The sequence below is a fragment of the Eleutherodactylus coqui genome, chromosome 2 (genome assembly GCF_035609145.1).
Source record: "Eleutherodactylus coqui strain aEleCoq1 chromosome 2, aEleCoq1.hap1, whole genome shotgun sequence".
NCBI classification, from domain to species: Eukaryota; Metazoa; Chordata; class Amphibia; order Anura; family Eleutherodactylidae; genus Eleutherodactylus; species Eleutherodactylus coqui.
The window spans coordinates 136,024,076-136,051,971 of NC_089838.1; the positions used below are offsets into that span (position 1 = coordinate 136,024,076).

At 43.6% G+C, this 27,896-nt stretch overlaps 1 protein-coding gene across 3 annotated transcripts in view; it reads right to left on the bottom strand.

The window, feature by feature from the left end:
* LOC136611781 (bestrophin-3-like) overlaps window positions 1-26,199 on the bottom strand; it is an 80,306-nt gene extending 54,107 nt beyond the window's left edge. For 2 of the 3 annotated variants that reach the window (XM_066591630.1, XM_066591629.1), the window contains exons 1-2: window positions 25,989-26,199; window positions 18,154-18,323 (exon numbers count right to left, since the gene is read on the bottom strand). In XM_066591630.1, coding sequence (XP_066447727.1) covers window positions 18,154-18,305 — 152 coding nt within the window. In that variant the 5' untranslated portion in view covers window positions 18,306-18,323; window positions 25,989-26,199. Of the gene's footprint in view, window positions 1-18,153; window positions 18,324-25,988 lie in introns of those variants that run through there. The other variant, XM_066591631.1, reaches the window with a different exon arrangement.
* Window positions 26,200-27,896: the final 1,697 nt, after the last annotated feature.

Here is a 27,896-nt window from a genome sequence, read left to right on the forward strand (position 1 = left end):
AATTTGCTGTTTTTATTCTTCGTTTTGCATGATCTCTGTGTAATATGGTTATTTATGTTTTATATAAGAAGTGATTACTGATAATAGTTAATTAAGGGATAGATTTCAGAATTCTGTTCATTAGTTTGCTGTTAAAATGATCTGTTTTTAAAAATAGGGGGTAAGTGGACCTAAAAATAAGAGCTCTTTCAGTATGGATATTTGTTTTTCCACTAGACCTACAAATTAGTCTGGACTAGTCCGCGTTATATTTTTTATTAAAATAACCATTCATATGGATAGAAAATGATACTGTAATTTATTTTTGCTGATGCTTGCATAATACCGAGTTACAATATACTTTCTCAGATAATGACGAGTGTTCAAATGTACCAAATAATGTACCAAATGTGTATTTGTCTGCGCCGCACAGTACTGAACATTAAGCATTGTAGAATTTTTCGTAATATATTTATATATAAGATTATAACATAACTAGATCTGGAAGATTATTTAGTTAATAAGGCATTAACGCTCCAAATCCATTAACCCCTTCCCTCCCATTGACATAAGGGTACGTCATGGGAGCGGGGTACTTCCCGCAAAATTACGTACCCTTACGTCATAGGGATAGCGCGAGATCATAGTAGATCTCGCGCTATCCTGCAGTGGGAGCTGTCACTAGTATCCGGCCTCCCGCTGCGACAGCGGGGGTGCATTGGGGATGCGCCCCCTGCTGTTAACCCCTTGCCTGCCGCGATCTAAGTAGACCGCGGTAGGGAAAGGGTTCATAGAGGGAGCGCGCTCCCTCTGTGACTTTAGCCGTCTATCGTGATGTAATCGCAGAGAGCCTGGCTGGTTGCTATGGCAGCAGGACGCCAGATACCGGCGTCCTGTATTGCCATTGCCTATGATCGCTGTAATAAGCGATAAGGCATGGCAGGAGAGAAGTCCTGCAATGCCTTATTACAGCGATTATCGGTGTTATGCTGTTAATCCCTCAGAGGGACACAGATGGTGTAAAAAAAATCAAAATAAATGTACAAAAAAAAGAAAGAAAAAAAATGTTAAAAAACGCTTTTTTTATGCTTTTTCTCATATTAGCATTAAAAAAATCCCACATGTTTGGTATCATTAAGTCCGTAAAAACTCATACAATAAATCAAGCATGCTTTTTATCCAGCACGGCAAAAAGTTTTAAACAAAAACCCTAAAAAACTGAGGCAAAATGCTATTTTTTAGCATTTTGCCTCCCAAAAAACGCAATAAAAGTGATCAAAAAACGTATGTACCCCAAAATGGTACCGATAAAAACTACAGCTCGTCTCGCAGAAAATAAGCCCTCACAGAGCTCCGTCCATGGAAAAATAAAAAAGTTATAGGACTTTGAATGCAGCGATTTTAGAAAGAAAAATTTTTTTCCAAAAAAGGGGGTTTTATTGTGGAAAAGTGGAACAACCTAAAAAAATATAAGAATTTTGGTATCATTGTAACCGTACCGACCCGCAGAAAAAAATATAGTGTGTCATTTATGCTGCATAATTAACGCTTTAAAAATTTTTTAAAACCAAGGCGGAATTGATGGGTTTTCTCTCCCTATGATCATAAAAAGAATAATAAAAGTTTTACAATATAGTCTATGTACCCAAAAATGGTACCAATAAAACCTACAGTTCGCCACGCAAAAAAACAAGCCCTTATACGGCCGCGTCGACTGAAAAATAAAAAAGTTATGACTTTTGAAAAATTGAGATGAAAAAGTACCAAAAATCGTTTGGTCCTCAACGCCAAAATAGGCCATGCCATTAAGAGGTTAAAATCCATAAAACATTTTAAATACCGTATATACTTGAGTATAAGTCGAGATTTTCAGCCCAAAAAAATGGACTGAAGATCTCCCCTTGACTTATACTCAAGTCAGTCAGACCTGTCACTGAAATCATCAGCATCAGCAGCAGAATCCGAAATAGAAAGAGAGCTCAGATGATGATTAGGCTATATTCATAACGTTATATATTACATTATTACAGCTATGAACAATACAGAAATTAATTAATAAACATTTTATTTCAAATAATAAGTTAATTTTGACAATATTTGTTTTTTCACTAAAAAATTATATAGGCTAATAACAAATTTATTCTTTTGACCGCGTTTATATAGGAATTCTGGCCGGCCAGCTGCCCAGCATGCGGCCATATCGCCGATTATCGTAACAAACTAATCAGATTCTTCTTCGGCATCCCCGAATTAGCAAAACTACCAATTTTGACCATTAAATTCGTAAATTTCACTGTTGTCCAACTTTTAAGATATGCTGGCCCACCGTGCACAGTTCTGATTTGTCCTAAGGAAATCCACAGGGGATTTTGTAGATCATCAGTGGCAGAAATCATAAATACTGAAATTCTGATTTCTGCCTTTGATTCGCCAGTGAATCCACATATTATCCCCGATATAAGAGTATGGCCCGCGTACCTAAATTTTCTATATTGCGTATGATTGCGGCGGCTCGCCGTCGGTTATGCAGAGCATGTTTTTTTTTTTCTTTTTTTACTGTTAATTGGATATGGGCTGCAAGTTAGATGGCCTCCATTGACTTCAATGGAGGCTGTCCATGTGGAATCCACGGCAAAATAGAGAACTCTGCCATTTTTCCTCCACTCGCGGAATACGCAATTCATATCCGTGAGTGTGAGAGAAAAAGCGATTTTACACGATTTACAATGCCTGCGCTTTGCCACGGACCTTCCTCACGGATTCCGATCGAGATTTTGCAATTGGAATCTACCCGTTTGAATCCGGCTGAAGTAGACATGGCGGAATCACAGCAGAATTTTCCACAGTGAATTCTACCTCAAAAAATCATGTCAAAATCAGTGTTTTTTTCTTCACAGATCTGCACACAGATTTTGCCCTGTCAATGGTTCGTTTGCAAGTCAGAATTCTGCGTGCAGGGCAAAATACGCATGAAGATCCATGCCAAAAACTGCAGAAGAAATCTGCGGATTGTGACCTGGTTTTTTGAGGCAGAATTCGTTATGGAAAATGCTGCTATGATTCCTCCGCGTGCACATACCCTAATTAGGGATTTTCCGCACAGAACCTGTGGTAATAATGAACATATTGCGTATCTTAAAATCTATAGTGATTTTTTTCATGCAGAGAATGACCACCCATACATATTCTCAAGTCCCGAGTGTCTGGGCTTCATTTTACAGGGCTGTGAAAACATGTTGGTCCTGTAGAATAAAGCTGCAGGGTCAGGGAGTGTGACAGCTTGGACACTGGGGACTGAAGTGTGTGGTCTCCGGTCACCTGATCACCGTTATTTACCGGATAATGGTGATCATGTGAAGGCTAAAAAAAGATTAAAAAGTTAAAGTTTCATCTTTCTGTGAGGGGAGATGAAACTTTTTACCTAAGGCCTCTGGTGATGTTCCCTGATGTGATGTTGCTCCACGGACCTTTCCCCTGCTTCTGTGCATGCACCCGCTGGAAAAATGAGCAGAAGCTGGAGAGGGCCCGGGAAATTCAAAATCTCCTTGCTCCCGGCTACCAAAGGTAGTTGAGAGCCTGAAGTAGTGACCGGAGGCCCCAGTGAGTGGTCCCCACTCACGTGATTGTCTTTATCCAATAGTCTAAAAAGGTGCTGATCTACCTTATTCAGATCCCTACCTCTAATGCCTACCTAATTTACAAGAAGCCACCCTTTCCTGCAGTTCCAGGAGCAGCTTGTTGAACGGCTTCTGTGTGAGACCACTGAAGCTCAGCAAGTTTACAAGTCTTAGGAGGTGCAAAGGCTCACAGAGGACCACTTTTAACACTCCACCCCTGTCACTGTGGTCAAGAAAAGTGTTGGGTTGGTAATGTGTCCATCCCAACCAGGCCTCTGTAATTACCCCTGTTTTGAGACATAACACACAATTTTACATTATTACTTTTATCTAAGATTTAGGGAATGCCAAAGGGGTGGGGGATTCTTTGTAAGGAGTATTTTTTTTTTTCTGCACAAGTATGTAATGGGGCCTGGAATTTATTAAGTTGCGCCCTGAAGCCAATAGATGTTCCCTCCATTATAGGCATGAAGCCCTTTTACATGCAAAGATGATTACTCAAACTGCCAAAAGATTGAAAGATTTAGGAGTGTGTTTAGGCGATTGTTAGTGTATCTGAGCAAACATCTGGCCAACACATTCCACTGTTCTCCTTGAGTAAATACTGCACTAATTGAGCATGCAAAGCAAAACCAAACCATTACTGGCTGCTGGAAACACTCAACCAACTGCATTCAAACTGAAAGAATTTCCAGCGATCAAACAATGGATTTTATGCCAGCCTAAAAACCTTGCCTAGTTTTAATTGAACGAATAGTGCACGACTGCCAGCATTTACATGTAACGATTATCACTCATTTTCAGCCATTTGAACGAATTTTGAGCAATAATCATTGCGAGTAAAAGGATCTTTACCCATGTGTCCTGTAAGTAGATTGGGGCTACAATGGGGGTATTACTGAATATAGAAGAACCAGTGCTAGTACACTGCTCTGTATTGACAAGAGAGGAGAACCCCAAAACAGTACTGCCCACAGATAGGTCACCCTTCCTTTTCGGGCATTCTCTCATTTGGCTGATACGAGCAAATCTATATTAATTTTCTGATGGAGCACTGTATTAAAAATAACTATTCATCCGCCCACTGTGTATTTTCAAAGAGTACCAATACCCTCCCTGTGCTGCCTCTAAAGCATCTCATCCCACAAGTACCATATTCTGTACTGGCAAGGGGCAAGAACTTTAAAACAGTGCTGTCAACAAATGGGTCACTCTTCCTTTTGTCAGAATCTCTGGTTTGGCTGGCATGAAGCTAATTTGTGAACAACATAATAGAGTCACCTTGGCTCTATAACTGTGACTGATGGGCATTGCTCATTTAGCAAGTATTTTGTAATCATAACATATTTACTTCATTAAAAGGGGTTTACAAGCACAAAATGGAAATTCTGAGAATGCTGAAATCTAACAGAAACGATTGTCCTATCCTAGTACTCATCCTAGGACTAATAAATAAAGATTGATATCGAACATACAGATCCCTCAATTTTTTTGTCCTGTTATTCAGATGAATCATAATTGAAAAATACCTGATATAGTGATGTGCTGATTAAAATATGACAGCAGTGAGAGAAAAGGGAAATATGGTATATATGCATCACTATTTTTTTGTAAGGTTGAAGATGGGGGGGGGGGGGGGGTGATGCCTCTGTGTTGATATAGACGTAGTTTGGATAGTGACCTATAAAGCATGTGCGGCCCCAGTATGGGTAACAGTGTTATGTTCATTTGGTTATAGCAGTATACATGGATAGGCATATGATTGGGGTGAACGTTTATTCTTTTATACATGGATGCATATAATGTTTAGATATATGCATGCCGATTGGCATCTTATATTCTATTTATTTTTGCATATTATGGTCAACAAGTGGATAATGAGGGCCAGTATATATATCTAACATACGTGTCAACTTCTAGTGACCTACTGACTTGTGTCTATTCTGGTTAGTAAGGTGATGGGTACATACGGTAGATATACTAATATACATCAATAAGCCTGCATCTATACATTACAATGTATAATAATGAGCCTGCTAGTTTTGGCTGATAGGGTTGGAAAATCTGAGGCTATGGTACAGTGCTGTGTTGTTCATGCTGGTATCTGCACATGCAAATTTGGGATGAGCTAAATAACTATACACAATGCGTTACTGGGAGATCTGATATCGCGCTGGCTAGAAGAAAACCCGCGCATGCGCGGTGAACAGTAGGTGACGCTCAGCCAGAGGCGTAACTTGAAGCTCCTGGGCCCCAATGCAAAACCTGTAACAAGGCCCCCAACTATAATGCTTTATTTATAGTACTGGGCTTCCTACATGGAGAAGAGAGGCCTCTTGGGAACCCCATGGCTCCTCAGCCTGGGTGCTACAGCATCCCCTGCATTGCCTATAGTTACGCCAGTGCGCTCAGCATTGCTGGGCAACCTGGTGACTAAGCATCGCGGTTATAGAGAGAAGAACCCGCGCATGCGCTGTGAACTAGACACACTATACATCATTGGAAAGTATGATAATGTAAGATGCTGATGGATAGTGGATGGAGCTGGTATATGGAGGTATCACAGTTGATCGTCTATTCTCTTATTTGGTATTGAGGTATGTTTGTAATGTTATTTATGTGTATCCACTGCACCTGTGTAATTGGTGGAGTGTTGATCACAGCTGATGCACTGATGTCTTTTAACATGATTGGTTTATTCTGTATCTTTTTTGTATATTTGGTATACATTGTCAATATCACTTTAAGCTTGACAAAGATCCCCTTGGGGTCGAAACGTAGCATTTTCTGCTATGGATATGGAGGAATAAAAACTTGGACATTATTTGCACCATTTGATGCTGCCACAGATTCTTCTTTATATTTTGTCATGTGATCAGGGATGGAGCATGTAACTCACTCATTCCATATGAAAGACCTATGATGACACCACCATCATGCTCCGCCCCTGATCACATGATGGTGACGCTCATCCCGAGTGATTTACATGCTCTGCCCCTGATCACGATTGTGATGTCATCAAATGTCCTTCATCCTTCATTGACGTCAGACGCCAGGAGCAGCGGCACGAGACGGAGGCACGAGCGGGGAGCTGAAGGGGACAGTGGAGCAGCGGAGCAGCTCAGCAGCCGAAGCAGGTGCGGGGGCAGCGGCAGCCGAAGCAGGTGCGGGGGCAGCGGCAGCCGAAGCAGGTGCGGGGGCAGGAGTGACCAGTGTGACCGGAGCGCAGCAGCCGGCGCCAAGAGGCCACTAGGAGTTCAGCGGAGCAGCTGAGACAGGAGGGCAGAGTGAGCGGCCGCCGGGACAGCGGGTGACGTCACCAGGAGGAGCGGAGGAGTGGAGGAGCTGATAAGTATCTACCTCTCTGTGTGTTTGTGAGCTGTGTGTCTTCTGTGTATCTGGTTAGTTGTGTCTTCTGTGTGTGTGTGTATCTGGGGGTCTAAGTGTTTGTGAGGGGGGGGGGGGAAATTTTTGACTGGTTGCGCATAAGTGTCAGCGGGTAAGAGGTTGCGCGAGAGGGGCAGCGGGTGAGGGGTTGCAGCAGCGGGTGAGGGGTTGCAGCAGCGGGTGAGGGGTTGCGGCAGCGGGTGAGGGGTTGCGGCAGCGGGTGAGGGGTTGCGGCAGCGGGTGAGGGGTTGCGGCAGCGGGTGAGGGGTTGCGACAGCGGGTCAGCGGTTGCGACAGCTGGACAGCGGTTGCGACAGCGGGACAGCGGTTGCGACAGCGGGACAGCGGTTGCGACAGCGGGACAGCGGTTGCGACAGCGGGACAGCGGTTGCGGCAGCGGGTCAGCGGTTGCGGCAGCGGGTCAGCGGGTGCGGCAGCGGGTCAGCGGTTGCGGCAGCGGGACAACGGTTGCGGCAGCGGGACAGCGGTTGCGGCAGCGTGTGAGCGGAGTGTGAGCAAGTCTATATTCACTACTTCAACAAGTAAATTGTAGATCCCCATTAGGATGAGCTCCATGCCTGGCAATGTCATCCAGTGTGCTACTTGTGCAATGTATGCGGTCCTTGATCAGCCGATCGAGGGTGCATACTGTTGCGCAAGATGCATGCACGTCGCACATTTAGAAGCCCAAATTCTGGATCTAAATGAGCAACTGGCAACACTGAGAGCCATTGACATCATGGAAAGGAGTTTGGTGCTCACTGAGCAGGCACTCGCTGGGGTAGAGGCGGGGGCGGATGGTAGTACGGAAAAGCAGGGGGAGCAGGCAGTCAGCTGGGTGACAGAAAGAAGGAGGGATAGAGGGAAGAGAACCAGGGAGGCTAGTCCTGAACTGGCACAACCCAACAAATTTGCAAGATTGGCAGATGAGGGGGATGCCATTACAGAGCCAGCACCGCTGCAGCACGACACGCCCTCTGAACGCCAGGGGGATGACTGCTCCAGTGAGACGGGGACGGGGAGCGCAGGGCAGGCTAGACAGGTTCTAGTGGTGGGGGACTCAATTATTAGGGGGACAGAGAGGGCAATCTGCCATAAAGACCGGGATCGTCGAACGGTGTGTTGTCTTCCTGGCGCTCGAGTTCGACACATCGCGGATCGGATTGACAGATTACTGGGAGGGGCTGGTGAGGATCCAGCAGTCATGGTGCACGTTGGCACCAATTAACAAGTTAGAGGTCAATGGAGGGCCCTCAAAAATGATTTCAGGGACTTAGGGTCCAAGCTCAGGGCGAGGACCTCCAGGGTAGTTTTCTCAGAAATACTACCTGTACCTAAAGCCACACTAGAAAGGCAGCAGGACCTTAGGGAGGTAAACAAGTGGCTCCGGAGTTGGTGTAAGAAGGAGGGATTTGGGTTCCTGGAGAACTGGGCTGACTTTGCGGTCGGCTACAGGCTCTACCGTAGGGACGGGCTGCATCTTAATGGGGAGGGTGCAGCTGTGCTGGGGGAAAAGATGGCTAGAAGGCTGGAGGAGTGTTTAAACTAGGGACTGGGGGGGAGGGTAAAATGAGAAATAGTGGGGTAGCCAGTGTAATTAGCGATCTGGGTCCAAGCAAAGGGAATGGGGGACGAGCAGGGGGTGGGGTTAGTACAGTTAGAACTGATAGATCGGCCATAAGTACGCATAGCAACAAAACAAATTTAAAAAACAAAAAAAATGATATAAATTGTATGATCACGAATGCACGAAGTCTGATCGGTAAAGTGGGCGAGCTTGAAGCAAGAATGACTGATGAAAATTATGATATAGTCGGAATTACTGAAACATGGCTTGATGATAAGTGCGATTGGGCGGTGAATTTGCAGGGGTACAATCTCTTCAGAAGAGACCGAAGGAACCAGAAAGGGGGAGGGGTATGTCTGTACGTCAAATCGAACTTGAAGCCGAGGCTACGGGAGGATATAGGGGTAGGAGACGAACAGGTGGAATCTCTGTGGGTAGAAATACAGGGAGGAAAAAATAACAAAATCCTGATAGGGGTCTTCTATCGACCACCAAAAGCAACAGAAGAAACTGAAGACTTACTACTAAGGCAGATAGAAGAGGTGTCAAAACGAAATGAAGTAATTATCATGGGGGACTTTAATTACCCAGATATAACATGGGAGAACGAAACCTGCAAATCTCACAGGGGTGATAGGTTCTTGAGAGTAATTAAAGACAATTACCTGAACCAACTTGTGCAGGAACCAACAAGAGGGAGAGCCATTCTGGACCTAGTACTAACTAACAAACCAGAACGTATAAAGGGGGTGCAGGTTGAGGGGCACTTGGGGAACAGCGACCACAATATAATCAACTTCCAGCTGTCAATCAATAGGAAGCCTTATCAGGGAGAGACAAAGAAACTAAACTTTAGTAAAGCAAAATTTGATGAGCTTAGAACTACTATCGGTAACATTAATTGGGACAACATCCTCAAAAATATCAGTACGGAGGAAAAATGGGAAAAGTTCAAAAGGATCCTAATCGCCTCATGTGAGCAGTTCATTCCCTTTAAAAATAAAAGAAACTCAGCTAAAAGGAAACCAATGTGGCTCGACAAGACGATACGAGGGGCAATAAACGAAAAGAAGAAAGCGTTCAAACTACTAAAGCAACAAGGCAGCGAAGAAGCGCTAAAATTATACAGGGAAAAAAACAAAATATGCAAAGATACGATCAAAACTGCCAAGGAGGAAGCAGAAAGGCGGATCGCAAAAGAGAGCAGAAACAACCCGAAGCTATTTTTCAACTACATAAACAGCAAAAGGATTTGCAGGGAGAGCGCTGGCCCTTTAAAAAACAATGCAGGAGAAATCATTGATGATGACGAAGGGAAAGCAAATCTACTAAACAGTTTCTTCTCAAGTGTGTTCACCAAAGAAAAGGAAATGCCACACGAGATGCAGGGGAATAAAACGAACCCCTCACAAAATATCTCATACCTAACGCAGGAGGAGGTGCGGAAGCGTCTAAAGAAAACTAAAATTGATAAATCACCGGGCCCAGATGGATTACACCCAAGGATACTAAAGGAACTAAGTGACGAGATAGCTAGGCCGCTATACCTAATATTTCTAGACACTATCAAGACCGGAATAGTACCATTGGACTGGCGCATTGCCAACGTGGTTCCAATTTACAAAAAAGGGAGCAAAAGTGAGCCTGGTAACTACAGGCCAGTAAGTCTCACTTCAGTAACGGGAAAAATTTTCGAGGGGATTCTGAGAGACGCCATCGATGAGTACCTCAAGGAGATTAAGGGAATAACTCCTCACCAGCATGGATTCATGAAGGGTCGCTCATGTCAGACAAATCTGATCAGTTTCTACGATGAAGTAAGCTCTAAGCTGGACCAGGGAGAATCTATTGATCTTGTATATCTGGACTTCTCTAAAGCCTTTGACACCGTGCCACATAATAGGCTAGTATACAAAATGAGGCAGCTCGGACTGGGCGAAAACGTGTGTAAGTGGGTAAAAAATTGGCTCAACGATAGAAAGCAGAGGGTGGTAATAAATGGTTCGTACTCTGATTGGACCACAGTCGCTAGCGGGGTGCCACAGGGTTCAGTATTAGGCCCCACTCTGTTCAACATATTTATTAATGACCTGATAGAGGGGCTGCACAGCAAAATATCAATATTTGCAGATGACACAAAATTATACAATATAATTAATGCAACGGAAGACAATGTGCGGCTACAAACGGACCTGGATAAGATGGGGGCTTGGGCAGAAAAATGGCAAATGAAGTTCAATGTTGAAAAATGTAAGACTATGCACATGGGCAGGAGAAACGGATGTCACAAATACTCACTTAATGGGGTGCCACTAGGGAAAAGTGATATGGAAAAGGATCTGGGGGTATTAGTGGATAATAGACTAAACTGGAGTAACCAATGCCAGTCAGCCGCTGCAAAGGCAAATAAAGTCTTGGGGTGCATCAAAAGAGGTATAGGGGCGAAGGACGAGAACATTATCCTTCCATTATATAAGGCACTTGTCAGACCTCACATGGAATACTGCGTACAATTCTGGACACCGGTGCTCAGGAAAGATGTCACAGTGCTTGAGGGGGTTCAAAGAAGAGCGACTAAACTAATACATGGAATGACGGGACTGGAATCCCCCGAGAGGTTATCAATATTGGGACTATTTACTCTAGAAAAAAGAAGGTTAAGAGGCGACCAAATAACCATGTATAAGTACATGAGGGGACAACACATGGATCTCTCCCGTGATCTGTTTACACCCAGGACCACGAAGGTAACAAGAGGACATCCGCTACGATTAGAGGAAAGTAGGTTTCATCACCAACACAGAAAGGGGTTCTTTACTGTAAGAGCAGTTAGACTGTGGAACTCTCTACCGGAGGAAGTGGTGATGGCAAAATCCATAGAGGAGTTTAAAAGGGGACTTGATGTCTTTCTGGAGAAGGATATTACAGGATATAAATATTAGGTTAAGTGTCAATCCTGGTATATAGGCAGGTAGGAACTATTAGGGGTTGATCCAAGGAACAGTCTGATTGCCATTAGGGAGTCGGGAAGGAATTTTTCCCCCAAAAGGGCTAATTGGCTCTGGCCTTGGGTTTTTTTGCCTTCCTCTGGATCAACACAGTAGGATAGACAGGCTGGACTAGATGGACAATGTCTTCATTCGGCCTTACATACTATGTTACTATGTTACTATCCTGAGTGAGTTACATGCTCCGCCCCTGATCACATGACAGTGATGTCATCACAGGTCCTGTAAGCACATGGCTGCTGTCCAGCTAGGTGTTTGTTAGTATGCCATAGCAACTGAGGCCGTGGGGGTTTGTAGGGGATGGAATAGTAATGAACACCTACAACAGCTGTGTGCTTACAAGACCTGAGATAATAATAATAATAATAAACTTTATTTGTATAGCGCCAACATATTCCGCAGCGCTTACATAGACGGGGGATACAGAAAGACAAAAGTACAAACATTACAGAACCACGGTTACATAGTAATCAATTGATGGAAACATTAGGGGTGAGGGTCCTGCTCCAACGAGCTTACATACTACAAGTAATGGGGTGATACAGAAGGTAAAGGGGCTGGAGATGTGCACTGTATGGCGAGGTGGAGAGTGAGGGGTGATATACACATAGACAATGGTCAGACATTTAGCCGTGTGACGGCAGAAACAGTATGACTGCAGGAGCCGTTTATGATGGCTAGCAGGGATTGCAGTCAGTAGGTCAGGGAGCATGTTATCAGGCAGAGTACAGAGGGGTTCGTTTAGGGAATTCGGTATGCCTCCCTGAAGAGGTGCGTTTTTAGAGCACGTCTGAAGTTCTGCGAGTCTTGGATTGCTCGGGTAGCCTTTGATAGTGCGTTCCAGAGGACCGGTGCTGCTCTGGAGAAGTCTTGGAGGCGGGAATGAGAAGTTTGAATTAAAGGGGCGCTCAGTCTGGTTTCGTTAGCAGAGCGGAGAGCCCGGGCTGGGTGATGGATTGAGATGAGGGAGGCGATATAGGGGGGCGCTGCACTGTGGAGGGCTTTGTGGATGAAGGTGGCGAGTTTAAATTGAATTTTGTATTTAACCGGCAGCTAGTGCAGTGACCGGCACAGGGCAGAGGCGTCCGAGTATCGGCTGGACAGGAAGATGAGCCTGGCTGCCGCATTCAGGATGGATTGGAGAGGGTAGAGTCTGGTGCAGGGGAGGCCGATCAGTAACGAGTTGCAATAATCGAGCCGGGAGTGGATGAGGGCAACAGTAAGCGTTTTTAGCGTGTCCACAGTGAGAAAAGAGCGGATTCTTGCGATGTTCTTGAGGTGCAGCTGACATGTTTGGGCCAGAGATTGGATGTAGGGGGTAAAAGAGAGATCAGAATCAAATATGACTCCAAGGCAGCGGGCATGTTGTCTAGGAGTTATGGTGGCGCCACACACTGAGATGGAGATGTCAGGATGAGGTCGGTTAGTGGAGGGTGGAAATACCAGCAGGTCAGTTTTAGAGAGGTTTAATTTTAGGTAGAGAGAGGACATGGTGTTAGAGACAGCGGACAGACAGTTAGTGATGTTTTGGAGTAAAGGTGCAGAGATGTCACGGGAAGAGGTGTATAGCTGGGTGTCATCAGCATACAGGTGGTATTGGAGGCCAAATCTCCTGATGGTTTGTCCAATAGGGGCTGTGTAGATAGAGAAAAGAAGGGGGCCGAGGACAGAGCCCTGGGGGACCCCAACAGCAAGGGGGAAGAGGAGGGGAGGTAGAGCCAGCAAAGGAGACACTGAAAGAGCGGTCAGATAGGTAGGAAGAGAACCAGGAGAGGGCAGTATCCTTTAGGCCAATGGAGCATAGCATACTGAGGAGGAGTTTGTGGTCAACAGTGTCAAATGCTGCGGAGAGGTCGAGGAGGATCAGTAGGGAGTAATGGCCCCCGATTTGGCTGTCAGTAGGTCATTGGATACCCTTGTAAGGGCAGTTTCTGTCGAGTGTTGAGATCGAAAGCCAGACTGTAGGGGGTCTAGGAGAGAGTGCTCTGATAGGTAGCTTACAAGGCGGGAGTAAACCAGCCGTTCTAGTAGTTTGGAGATGAAAGGGAGGTTTGAGATGGGTCGGTAGTTGGCAGCATCAGTCGCGTCCAGAGTCGGCTTCTTTAGCAGTGGGGATATGATGGCGTGTTTGAAAGAAGAGGGAAAGATGCCAGAGGTCAGAGAGAGGTTGAATATAGTGGTGAGATGGGAGATGACCACTGGGGAGAAGGAACGGAGGAGGTGTGAGGGGAGGGGGTCGCTAGCGCAGGTGGTGGGGCGAGCAGAGAAGAGCAATTTGGAGACTTCTTCCTCTGTCGCTGGTCTGAGTACAGACAGTGAGCAGGAGCTAGATGCAGTGCTGACAAAACTAGGGTCAGGGCTAGTCTGGGGTTGGGAAGTTATTTCCTGACGGATGTCATCAATTTTCTTTTTGAAGTAAGCAGCCAGCTCTTCGGCACTGAGATCCGTCACCGGGGGCTGTGGTTTAGGGCTGAGAAGGGAGTGAAAAGTATCAAAGAGCCGTTTAGGGTTGTGGGATAGTGAGGAGACTAGAGAGGTGAAATAGACTTGTTTGGCATGGTGGAGGGCAAGGTTGTAGGTTCTGAGCATGAATTTGTAGTGGAGGAAGTCTGCGGACGTTTGCGATTTCCTCCACAGCCGTTCAGCACTTCTAGAGCACCGCCGGATAAAGCGCGTTTGAGGCGTGAGCCAGGGTTGCCCCGTTCTACATCAGATAGCTCGGGTCCTGGGGGGGCGCCGCTTCATCCAGGGCATGTTTGAGAGCGGTGTTGTAGTGAGCAGCAGCCAGGTTGGGGCAGGTAAGGAGAGAGATGGGGGACAGAGAGAACTGTAGGGATTCAGCAAAGTTCTGGGTGTGAATGGCCTTAAGGTTCCTGTAGGTACCGTAGGTAGGTGGGTCTAGAGAGATGTTAGGGAGCGTGACTGAGAAAGAGAGGAGGTTATGATCCGAGAGCGGGAGAGGGGAGTTAGTGAAGTTGGAAGCAGAGCAGAGCCGGAGGAAGACCAGATCCAGAGTATTGCCATCCCTGTGAGTGGGAGAGGCTGTGAGTTGAGAGAGACCAAGGGAGGAGGTGAGTGAAAGAAGCTGAGAGGCAGATGGGGAGTTGGGGTCATTAGTGGGGATGTTAAAATCACCTAAGATGAGGGTTGGAATTTCACAGGATAGGAAGTGGGGGAGCCAGGCAGCAAAGTGGTCCAAAAACAGGCGAGCTGCACCTGGGGGGCGATAAATAACTGCTACTCGCATGGACAGCGGGCAGAAAAGCCGTAGCATATGTACTTCAAATGATGGAAAAGTGAGTGAGGGTACAGGGGGGATGACCTGGTAGGTGCATTTTGGGGAGAGAAGAGCACCTACTCCTCCGCCACGCCTGTCATCTGGTCTCGTGGTATGGGAGAACTGCAGGCCATTGTAGGACAGTGCAGCAGGGGAGGCAGTGTCAGACTGCTGTATCCATGATGTTACTGTCATGTGATCAGTCACCTATGTGGGAGGAGTCCAGAGTCACATGATCAGGGGTTGATCAGTGTGTGTGCAGACTCTGCTGTGCTGCTTTTGATCCCTGTTGTATGAAGAATGTATGTAGCAAAGCTGTATGTGATGTACATGTAGCAGAGCTGTGTGTGTAACATGCATGTAACAGAGCTGTGTGTGTGTGTAACGTGCATGTAGCAGAGCTGTGTGGCGTGCTGTGCCACCAGAAACACTGGTACTATAATTTCCTAATAATTACTAGTCATTTTGTAATAATCAGAGTACAAAAACCATGTATGCATTATAAGTATTTGGAGAATAAAGTATTAGCATTTAAAAAAAAAAATAGAAAAGCAGCTGTTTTATGCTGCAACTACGTATTATCCCTATATGCAACTTCAAAGTAATTGTAATTTATGTTGTCACTTAGTTCATTATGACCTAGGTTAAATTACATATAAGGCATGAAGCATTAGGCAGCTGATAAGTAGAGATGCCTTGGCTAAAGAGCACTAACAGAAATCTTCCAAATATTTAAGTTAATCTGTTTTTTTCCCTAATACTGATGTTCTTGATCATTTTTCATTAAAGGTTACCAGACCACCAACAACGAACAGATGCAATGTAAACTGTATGAAAAAAGACTCTGAACAAAGATTATATTTTTAAACAACGTGAATTGTTGCTGTGTTTTGCAGTTTAGGTTCACCCTTATTCAATTAGGCTGGTCTCACACGACCAGATTTAAATTGCGGATTCTGCGAGCCTTTGATCCGTGGTTTAATCAGATTCATTGACTTAAACAGTTCCACTCACATTAGTGCGTCAGAATTGTGTAATGCACTCGCCGAAAATAGAACGCAGCATGTTCTTATTTACTTTGGATATCCGCGACATAGAGCCCATTGTTCTCTATGGTCGTGGATATACCTGCAGCCCAAATGCAATTACGGGCCAGAGAGAGAACACTATTACTAACTGGGTCTTAGAGGGGATTACTAATTGGACCACAGAAGGGGACAAGAATGAATTGCAAAGTGTATCGAACACAAGATATAAGGCAAAGAGGCTAAATGATAAATAATATTGACCAAATACTTCCTGCTTTTCCATAATGATATATAATTCTATTTTCAGTACTAAATATATGGTTTCCACGCAGACCTTTTTTACAAATTTACCTATTTTACATGTATTGCTGCATTTACAGTTCTGATGTTTTATAGTGGAATCAGACAACAGCTTGTTAGAAGACACATCTCTGACAACTTATGGCCCATTTACACGCAAAGATAATCATTCAAAAGTTGGGTTTTGAGCAATTGTTTTGCATAAACTACTAAAGGACATTAATGTCCATTAACAGCTTATCACCTTAATATGCATGTAAATGAGCCTCTGGGATCTGTATGTAGAGAACAGCAGGTGGTCTGTACTCTGCATTCAGCTCCTTTATTCTGCCATGGGCTTTCTGCTGAATACAATGTAATCAGCAGCTCCCATGAACAGCAAACACAGCATGCAGTCTGTGTTATCTTCTTTCCAGCTGAATGATGGATTTTATGCTCATGTCAGTGTATTGCGTCAGGCAGCGAATGAGCGCGCTGTAAGGGAAGAAGCCGTCTGTGAAATAGAACGGCTTTGCTTCACAGTGCCTGGGGATGATTGCAGCATATGAGCAGGGAGTGTTATTGCAAATAAAGTATATCTAATGGAGACCCTTCATACACTGTTATACACAACAGTACAGTCATATCTGCATCTTATCTGTGGAGAATGGGTGCAGACACCTCTGAATGCAGCGCCCTCTACTGTTATACAGCTAAGTGAAGACTGTTTTCTCAGCCCTATCGTCATCTATCTGCATAAAAAAAAAGAAAAATGTACATTTAAAGACGAAAAAAGCTCTTTAAGCTTCTGTAATGCAATGCTCTCTACAGCACTGCATTTTGACAAAGTAATGCCTCCTGTATCAGACTACTGTAAGTTCTGGTTCCGATAGCACAGTTTTAAATGCACATATTTTGCCTAAATCATACTTTGTATTGTATGCAATGTTGGACTGGCTCAAAGTACAAGAGGATCATTTAGTGGGCTCAAGTTTTGACACAATAATGGACCTGAAAGATTAAGCAGAAGATAATTTTATGGCTTGAAAGATATGGTCTGCACATGGTCGGACCATGCTCACCCACGGCTGCCGATGGCCAAAAGAATCTGCTGGTGACTCAGGTGGGTATTGGCTGGCCATATGCATTCAACCAACTAGAGGGAACACCAGTGGTCCGGCTGCACAGTCTGCACTGACTTTCGGTGGTGACAGTGCTGGATCGGGGAGCCGGGGTAGGTATAAGAAATACAAAGCCGAACTCCAGGGAACCTGCCATATGAGGACCATAACTAAGTTTATGGTGCTCACACCTGTTGATAGGTCATTTTAAATCTGTGCAGGGGATTTGGAGCACTGTATGAGCCCACAAAGCTCTGAATGCTATACAGTAAGTACATGGCCGTTTTCTGTGATTGGCTATACAGTAAATTAAAATTAATCAGCGCAGATATTTAAATTTATAAAAAAAACAGTGTATAAAGTCAGCATATGCAGGACAGTAGTGAAGTTGGATTTGTGTGGGAAATTAGTGCTCAAACCCCTATTGTGGCATATATAGAAATTCATAGTTTTTTTTTGCAAGGCTTTCATAAACAAGGAAACTAGTACTACTACACTGCAAGATATACCAGAAGCACATGCATTTGCAAACAAATACAAATTTTGTTAATCCCCCATAGTATGCAAGATACATTTCGTTGATTATCCCATGCAGCTCATGGCAATATAGGATATAAAAATCATCCCAATCAGCACCCATTGCTTTCAACAGTTCACTTTATGTATATACAAAAGATAATCATTTCAGATTGTTATTCTGTACAGAAATGATGGCTAGTGGCATGTAGAATCCTGTCTAGAATATCATGCAAATGACATTTGCGTAAAAAATTTCCATGCAAGGCCCTTTTTTTGTACAATGCAAAATCCATCTTTGTTTAAATATAAGCATATGTATATACAGCACTGCATGTACAGTGTGCATGTAATTATGAAGAAGTAATTATTACCTGTATATAACACTCAATGCGGTGTATAAACTGATGAACAACAGGAACTCTCTGTAGAGCAATTTGTAAATGCTACCTCTCCACTTGAGCAGCAGTCGATGAAACCCAAAAAATGTGGCATTAGCTACTTTACTAGAGTAAGTGACTGTCATCTTCTTGTTACTTTCCTCCTGAAACACAGAATAAACTTTTCTATAGCAGTGGATAAACAATACAGATATGTAGCAGCCTGACCCAACCATGAGACAAGGAATGTGTTCTACCCTAGAAGAGCTCAGGCGTTTGTAGGCACCACTACAATCACATGTCACAGCTCTACTGTAATGGAGCCAAGCTAAAATTATTTAACAAAATATATATAATGATAATTATTAGAGATGAGTATACTCGCTAAAGCACATTACTCGAGCGAATAGTGCCTTAGCCGAGTATCTCCCCGCTCGTCTCTAAATATTCGGGGGCCGGCAGCGGGCGGGGAGGCGTGGGGGAGAGCGGGGAGGTACGGAGGGGAGCTCTCTCTCTCCCTCCCCCCCCCCCCCCGCTCCCCGCCGCAACTCACCTGTCACCCCACCGGCCCCGAATCTTTAGAGACGAGGGGAGAGATACTCGGCTAAGGCACTACTCGCTCATCTCTGTTAATTAGCCCTTGTAGGTACTGACTTACATACCATTTTTTATTGCCCTGACTGTACAGTAACTGTAAAGAGACTGTCACCGTCTTTTTTCACTCCTCTTTGAGGGTGGTTCAACGTGGTGACAGGCATGCTGGTTATAGTGATATGTCTGCTGTATGGATCTCTTCAGTAATCTTGGAGAAACTTGCCTTTTATCATTAGCAGCAAATGCACAGAGGACTACCTGGAATAGTCCTGGATATTCATGAGCTGCAGGCCAGCTACACCCACCCTGCCAGTCCTATTACTGTGCATATTCAGAGAACTGCCAATCATTGGCTGGAGGGCGGAGTGGGTGTGGCTAGCCTTTAGCTCAATAATATGTAGGACTACTTCTGTGCATGTGCTGCTACTAATAAAATGTAAATTTCTCCAAATCTACTGCACAGATCTACGCAGCAGACATATCACTGCAATCAGCGTGACCGGCACTACCTTATGGCACTCTCAGTGAGTGCTGCAAAGAGATAGTCACACAAAGTTATAATATGAAGATGTATAGTGCCTTTTACAGCACTCTATTACGGAGTATAGTTCAATAATATGAGATGCAACTGAACATGCCACTAAACGGAATCCAACAGAAGTACTTATACTTCTGTATGGCATGATATGAAATCGGAGACATACAGAAATACAGTAAGGCCCCCTTCACTTCTGTGGATGCTATACAATGGCTCTGTACAATTCCAGAGCTAGGTGGAAATGATGGCTAGTGGTAGTGGCATGTGGCATTAACCTCTTTCTGGCAGCTGGGACTTGAAATACTGGTGGTACAAATGAATATGCTCCTTCAACCCTACATATTAATGTAAGTGACGATGCTAGGTCTACACAAGAGTGCACAGCTAAGTCATTGTCACAGGTAACATCTTGTTTTCTAAATAGAGATTCCCCTTCATTTGGCTTTATGAAAAATCATGAAGTAAACGTGACATCTGAATTATTTTTTTTTCTGTGTGGAGACATATTACAGTTTAGCCAGTTTCATATCTACATTGGAACCTCTGGCTGGAGGTTCAGTTGTACATCCTGTCCGTGTGCTGTCCGATGTGCGGGAGACCACTCATTGACACATGCTAGTCTTGTCTCAAAATCGGACAAGAATAGGATAAGAAAATTATATTGAAAACTTGTCCATGTTCCTGTACCCTTAATTTACATGCTGTGGATTTAAAATCTGCTGTTAATTTACACAGCAGAGTTTTCCCTCAGCCTGGGGATGGCATTTTTAAACTTCAAACCTGTTGAGTAAGTAAATAAGACACTCCCCGAATATTAGCCCTAGCGCCTCCTTTGGGGCAAAAAAATCATATAAGACCCTGTCTTATTTTCGGGAAAACGCTGTATGTTACTATGTACCTCAATTTGATTTATTTAGCACACACTTTACATAACGCAGTGTAGAAAAAAAAAAGTTCACCATCTAAACTTTGACATAAAATTCTTTCCTAACGAGGTATAGGCCTTTTGCCTGATACCCCAAAACAGTTTGTACCAGAATGTCATGCTTGAGGCCATTGGCACAGCCTGTCCTTTCTCAGACTGGGCGCAATTGTGGGAAGGGCTCACCTGTCTCTTACAGGGCTCTTCCACCTGGCTGATAATGGTACCAATAGAAACTACAGGATGTCCCACAAAATCAAGCTTTTACACAACTATGTCAATGGAAAAATTAAAAAAAAGTTATGGCTGTCAGAAGATGGTGGCAGGAAATATTTTTTCTCCCAAAGATAATTTATTTTTTACAAGTAGTACAGCAAAAAAAAACTACATAAATTTGGTATTGTTGTAATCTTACTGACTGTCATTTTTGCCCCCCAAAAGGTTTTGTTTTTTATTTCACTCCACTTATAAGTTTTTTAAAGTACATTATATGACACATAAAATAATAGCGCTGAAAAACACAACTTGTCCTGCAAAAAACAAACCCTCAGAAAGGTACGTCAATGAATAAATATTTTGACGCATGTGACAACCCAACACCTAGCAGGTCCGGCAGCATGCCTGCAACTCGTGAGGCTTGGTAGCCCATGTTTCCCTTTTGGAGTCTTTGACAGTAGGAATTCCTACTGTCAAAGTTGCATCGCACTGCACGAAAACTGCAAAAGACTAGTTATAATCTAAGCCCTAATATAATATAAACCCTATAATCTAAGTTATAATCTAAGCCCTGGCTGCAGGGAAAATTTAAAAAAAATACACATACATCAAGTGCTCTGTGAAGCTGCTGCAGCTTCTTCTCGGTCTCCGGCACGGTTTCTCCTCATCATGTTCTGCCCGTGGATTGAAAAATGCCCCCGCCTTCTGGAAGCGCTGGCTGTGATTGGCCAAGCATCAGCCAATCACAGACAGTGCTCAATGAGTGGCTGTGATTGAACCAATCACAGCCATTCCTCGAATACTGGCTGTGATTGGCTAAGCGTCAGCCAGTCACAGCCAGCTCTTTCAGGAGGTGGAGATTTTTCAATCCCCAGCCAGAAGATAATAAAGAGAAATAGTGCTGGGGACAGAGAGGAAGCTGCAGCGGTGCCCCAAGCAGTGCGGGAGAGGTGATATATACTTTTTTTTTTTTTTCCTCAGCTACGGCTTATTTTTGAATGACAGCTGAACGCTGCCTTTGATTGGATGAGCGCTGTGACCAATCACAGGCAGCACTCTGCTGTCATTCAATGGCTGAGCGCTACCTGTGATTGGCTGAGCACTCAGGCAATGACACCAGTGGTTTCTGGGGGAGGGGATTTTTCAATCCCCAGCCTCCAGAAGACAGAATAAGACTGCCGGGGCCGGACAGAAAAGCCAGACGGCTCTTCTAGGGGAGTATAATTTTTTTTTTATACTTTTTTTTTTGCTACTTTTTATACTTTATTGCTAGTGGGTGGCCACCCTGACTGCACTACAACACAACTATCTGCATCTGCAGCATATTCTTCCTGGCTCTGACAGGTCTTTGTTTCTTTCCCCACTTGTCTGATGCTGCTTGTAATTGCGTTCGTACAGGATAGTCAAAGTTTTGTCTGCAGAGTCAACTTGTTCCTCCAAGACTTTTAAACCCAGCTCAAGCTTTTCTCTAGCTACTACAGCTAGTGATGTGGCTTCCTTTCATTCTCAAGCTCTACTTCCACATCTTTTACTTGTTTGAAAAGTTGTTTCCTCTAATTTTCTCTCTGGTCATCACATCCCTAGAAACCTCTTTTAAATTGAGTGCTCACGGTTCGCATGTTAACTACAAAGTGCAATCTGGCACATTCTGTAACTTGTAATTCACCTTTAAGTTCGTCAGAGCCTTCATTTGTTCTACTTGCTGTTTGAACACACTCTTAGACTTTTCTAGCTCCTGTACATTCTTTGCGGCATCGTCCTTGTAGCTAATTACCAAGTCTTTCACTTCAGTGTGCAATTGCTAGTTGATGATTATGATTATCCATTCAGTCGCATCAGACCGTCGGTCACTCCATGGATCAATGTTCTCCATGCATTTCTGTTTCTTCAAAGCCATGAAAGACAGAAATTGCGAGTTAAAGCTTTCTAATTCCACCCTGAACCCTATCACCCTGAACAACTTATCTTCTATCATTGCCCTTTGCTTTAGGGCCTCATCCACCTTTTTTTTCTAGCCATCCTAACCCTTCATCTGGAAGGCTTTCTGCTGGTGTTTCCTCAACTCTCTATCTGTTCCTTCTGTCTGAACTGGTTTTTTTCTGCAAACTGCTTATGTTTCTCCATTTCAGCCTCTGCCAGCTGACTGACCTTGAGGGCTGCTTGCTCGGCCTGGGTTCTCTCAGCAACTTTTAATTCGGGATTGGATTTATCAACAGAGGCCTTTTCACAAGTCCTTTTCAAACTTCCTATCTTTTCTTTAATACTTGTCTTCGCCTTCAAGGCAATCTCAGGGTTTGTCTTCAATCATGTGGCCTCAGTCATTGTAGCCAGCCTTTTGTTCAAGTTTCTTCCTGCATCTGGACTCTGTTGTATGACTTCTTCTTGTCAATAGCTTTTGCTTCTTGCAAGAAAACACAACCTGGCAGCTTCATAGCTTTCTTTTCTAACTGCAGCTTAAGCTTTGTATTTGCAGGGCAAGACTGTGCTTTTGCTTCGACTTTGGCATTCTAAAGAATCTCTATTTCAGCGTGCACCTTGATAATTTCTTCCTCACGTTTTCTTCTGAGTGCAACTGTGGTGAAAGCTGAGCTTTCTCCCACCTGGCTGCTAAAAAGTGACACTCAAATAGCTGCTTTACTACCTTGAATATATGGCAGAAAGACTGATAAACAGAGTGACAACTTGGGGGAAAGTTAGCTCACGAGCCTGCCATCTGTGGATAATCTACCTGAACACATAAAGTGTCCCTAACTCTATGACTCTAAGGCCTCCTTCACACAGGCGACAAAATCACGTTGCTACAATGCTACAAATCGCATGTATGTGAAGCCTATGCTTTCCTATGGGTTCCTTCACACATGTAAGGTTTTGTAGCATGCAACAACCCGACACAAAAACCTTGCGGGTCCGGTGATATGCACGTGACTCGTGAGGTTATGTAGCCCATGTTTCCCTATGAAGCCTTCTTCTCTTTTGCATCGCATGAAAATGCGATTTTCTTGCGGTATGATGCGACTTTGACAGTAGGAAATCCTACTGTCAAAGTCTAATCTAAGCCCTAGCTGCAGAAAAAAAAACACATATATCACCTTATAAGGGCTCTCTGATGCCGCCGCAGCTTCTCCCCGAGTACCGGCAATGTTTCTCTTCATCATCTTCTGGCTGGGGAATAAAAAATCCCCGCCTCCTGGAAGCGCTGGCTGTGATTGGCTGATGCTTAGCCAATCACAGCCAGTGCTTGATGAATGGCTGTGATTGAATCAATATTTTCAGTGTTCATTTCTGAAGGCGGAGCTGAACAACATAAAGCTACTGGAACCCCAGGCACAGAGGTGAATAGTCATAAATAGTAAACTATCTCATGTTTTCTTGTCGTAGATGTGATTGTTCCCAGCAAGAGAAACCATGTAATCTTGTAGATATGATACCTTTTAATGGCTAAAGGCCCCTTTACACCAGCAGATGATCACTCAAAAATCGCTCAAACCACAGTTTGAGTGACAGCTTTGAGCGATCATTTTGCATAAAGTATTAAGTAGCTACTCAGCTACTTAAGTACCAATTAGGTGTGCAAATGAAGCCTTCCCTGAATGCAGTTAATAGCCCAAGGCTATTATCTGTGCTCAGATCCTTTGTTCTCCATGGGGAAACAATGCTATCAGCACTCCCCGTGGAGAACGTCTGATAAGAGTGAACAGGGACTTTTAGGTTAGCTTGCATTTAATGATCAGCTAGCAGTGCCCGAAAAGCGGACGATGGGCACACGTTTACACGCACTGATTATCACTAAAACGATCGCCGATTTTTTTAGCAATCATCGGCTGGTGTTAATGGGCCTTAACACGGAACCAAACCTTTATTTTCATTATTCTTGCCTTAACAAACTATTAAGGTGTATATTTAACCAATGAAAAAAACAGCCATTATTGAATTATTTTAATTTAAATAGCTCTATGGTAATAATGAAATATTGTGGAGTGGCAAGAAGGCTAATATCTATATATCCAAATGCAAGAGAGAGAATGGTATGATTTTAACAAGAAACTTTCCATATTATACACACAAAACTGTCTAATGGTATCCTTAAAAGAACCTTCTAACTCTTTCTATGCCAAAAGTGCATTGGCAGGTTCAGAAATAGAGATGAGCATATTCGCTAAGGCAAACTACTCGAGCGAGTAGTGCCTTATACGAGTACCTGCCCGATCGTCTCTAAAGATTCGGCTGCCGGCGGGGGGCGGGGAGCGGCGGGGGAGAGCGAGGAGGAACGGAGGGGAGAACTCTCTCTCACTCTCTCCCCCCCCCCCCCCCCCCGCTACCCCCTGCTCACTCCCGCAACTCACTGCTCACCCGCGTCGGCAGCCGAATCTTTGGAGACGAGCGAGCAGGTACTCGAATAAGGCACTACTCGCTCGAGTAGTTTGCCTTAGCGAGTATACTCGCTCATCTCTATTCAGAAACCTCCTGAAAAAGTCAATTATTGGCCTTTTTCACATAAGTGAAAAACAGGAAATAAAAAAAATTGACAGCTGCAGCTAAGGGTACTTTTACATGTAACAAAAAAATCGTTAACCTGAGTGAACAATGACGCAGTTTGCTCTTTCATTTGGGCGGTAAATTTCATCTCACAGCTAAATCTTTTTTTTTTTTGCTTTATATGATTGTTGAGTCTACTGTACAAGTGAATGAGAACAACTCAATGGCCAGTGTTTAAACCGAACAGTTAGCGAACGAGCTAACGATGATTTTTATGCTTGCATAAAATAAACAATAAGCGAAGGAATTATCGTTCAATCATGGGCCGTGTTTACACTGAACGATCATTGTGCAAATTCGTACGATCCAGTGATTTTTTTTAAACAATAATTGTTCCATGTAAAAGCACCTAAGCAAAAACTAGCAAAAAATGGATATATTCCAAATAAATGAGTAATTATCTTATCACCTCATATATTTATAACACAATTGTTTTTCCTCTCTTTTATTGTCTATGGGGTTGTTCTACAAATAGAAAATGTTTTCCTTGATTTATTATGTTAGTTCTATTACAGATATTAAATTGCACTAGAAAAAATGTTCCTGCTACTTAAAGGTCAAGTTGGCCCCTTGAAGGTTATAGTCTGACAGCACGTTATTTACCTTTTACAAGAGTGTATGGTTTCCTCGTTAATGTCAGGTACATCTATTATAGCCATATAGTATATTCAAGATACATTTTGGGAATTACATTTAGTTCTTGTAGTAATTTTATTATTTCATTAAGTCGAAATTTTACTTAAGATCTTCCAGAAAGCTATTTCTAAGGATATTATAGTATTGTCGCGGGATAAAGCTTTGCTAAGGGCTTGTTAGACTTGGGTTGTAGCAATGTTGAGTAGTAGAAAAATAAACTGGAGTTACTGAATATGTTATATAAATATATAATGGCTAATGATTAAAAACTATTGAATGAGTAGAGAGGACAAGGACTATACATAGCATTTCTTGTTAGATGGCAAAGTAATACAGTATTGATGTTCTCAAAATATTGATAGGTATTGAGAAGATTTGGTGACCAACCTGGTATATGAATCAGAACAATATCCTCAATGAGTGCTTTGGACGAAGACGGATTGTGATGAAGTTCAGAAATTGGTACAGTCCCAGTTGCCTGCAGCTGGTAATGGTTTCTCTTCTCAAACAGCAGAGGAGTCCCTGGAGATGAGCCTGTTGAGCATAGGAGGGAAGGGAATCTTCTCCACTTGTAGCCTGTTTGTGCCAACATACACTCTGTCTGTTACATCACAGACTGTTCCATGGCACGAAAACAACCAGCAGCTGCTGAACTTGCTCTCTCTCTCAATCTATATTTATAAATCCACCTGCCCTTTAAAGAATGAAGTAATCTTTGGAGACATCTAGATGTCACTAAAGCCTCACAGATAGCCAGTCTATGCAGAGTGTTCCCAAGTGAGCAGATTGTTAAGGAATCTGAGTGTTTTTCTAAATTCATGGACTACCTGGGAATGTATAGCTTGTAGAATATGGGTGGTAAAAATGCATTGTTAATAAAGTTAAGCATATACTTCCCACTTAATAAACTACTAGTAATTCTTAGGATATTATAGTACCAGTGTTTTTGGTGGCACAATGCACCACACAGCTGTGCTACATGGTACATCCGTTATGATCCCCACACATCCCACACACAGCTCTACTACATGCATACTGATTCAATCACATCATGCACACACAGCTGTGGTACATCCATGCTGATTTCCAGACATCACCAGTTCAGCAGACTGCTGGATTCAGTGATCAGCCCCTGGTCATGTGATTTCTGACTCCACCCACACAGGTAATCACATGACGGTGATGTCATTAGAGGTCCTGGTGGCTGCTGTCGGCTTATCCAGTATACAGTACTTTCTACCAAACTGCACAATGGCTCCTCCCACAGCAGGGACATCACCGCAGGTCCTTCAGCCCACCAGATCTCTGTGGTGTTGGCAGGTCGGTGTCTGTCAGGACCGCTGAGTTGTGTCTGAGATAATAACGGCTTAGTTGTATTCTTATTTTGTTATTTTTGTGCTCCCCTTTCAAGAGCCCTAACTTTGCTGTTCTTCAGTCGGTCAGGCTTTGTGTTTTATATATGTTGTAGGACCTGTGATGACGTCACCTGGGGTAGAGCGATGGTGTCACCAGGGGTGGAGCATGAGAAGCAATCACACACATACATACATATAACGGACAAGTGGTCAGTAGTAGTTTGATATACCTATTGTGGCAGGTAAATCATGAACTATAGTAGTAATTCAGAGTAAACTCTGATGGAGGCTAAAAAAATGATAGCTCCCTATCATAAATGATAGAAATCCTCCTATTACATTGTCTACATTGGCATGTAATGAGCACATTAGGGCACATTTATGAAAGTTTTTATGCCAGTTTCCAGCGTTCCTACTTTTCTCATTCATTTTTATGCTGGCCCTGTCACTTTTAAAAAAAAACGGCCATGGTTTATTGGGAGGGCTTCATTGCTGCCCTGATCAACACATTCATATTTAATTTACGCCAGAAACTCGAGTCAATTATACCAGAAATGTACATCAGGTCAGACCTGGCGTACATTTCTGTCTAGGCTTCTGGTGATGTGCCATATATATAGATTGGCTTGCACCTACTCATGGATTCAGTGCACCATGCAACCGGGGAAGTTGTACTAAGCCCAGTGCAGGAAATGCCAGTCTTAGTAAATTTCCCCCATTGAATGTGAACACGCACTATAGTTGACCATTTTTGTCTCAACTGAAAGACTGACTCACTAATAAAATGCATAAGATTCCTGAGTGTGTCAGTGCAAATCCATTAAAGGAGATGTCCCGCGCCGAAACGGTTTTTTTTTTTTTTAAACCCCCCCCCCCGTTCGGCGCGAGACAACCCCGATGCAGGGGTTAAAAAAACCACCCGCACAGCGCTTACCTGAAT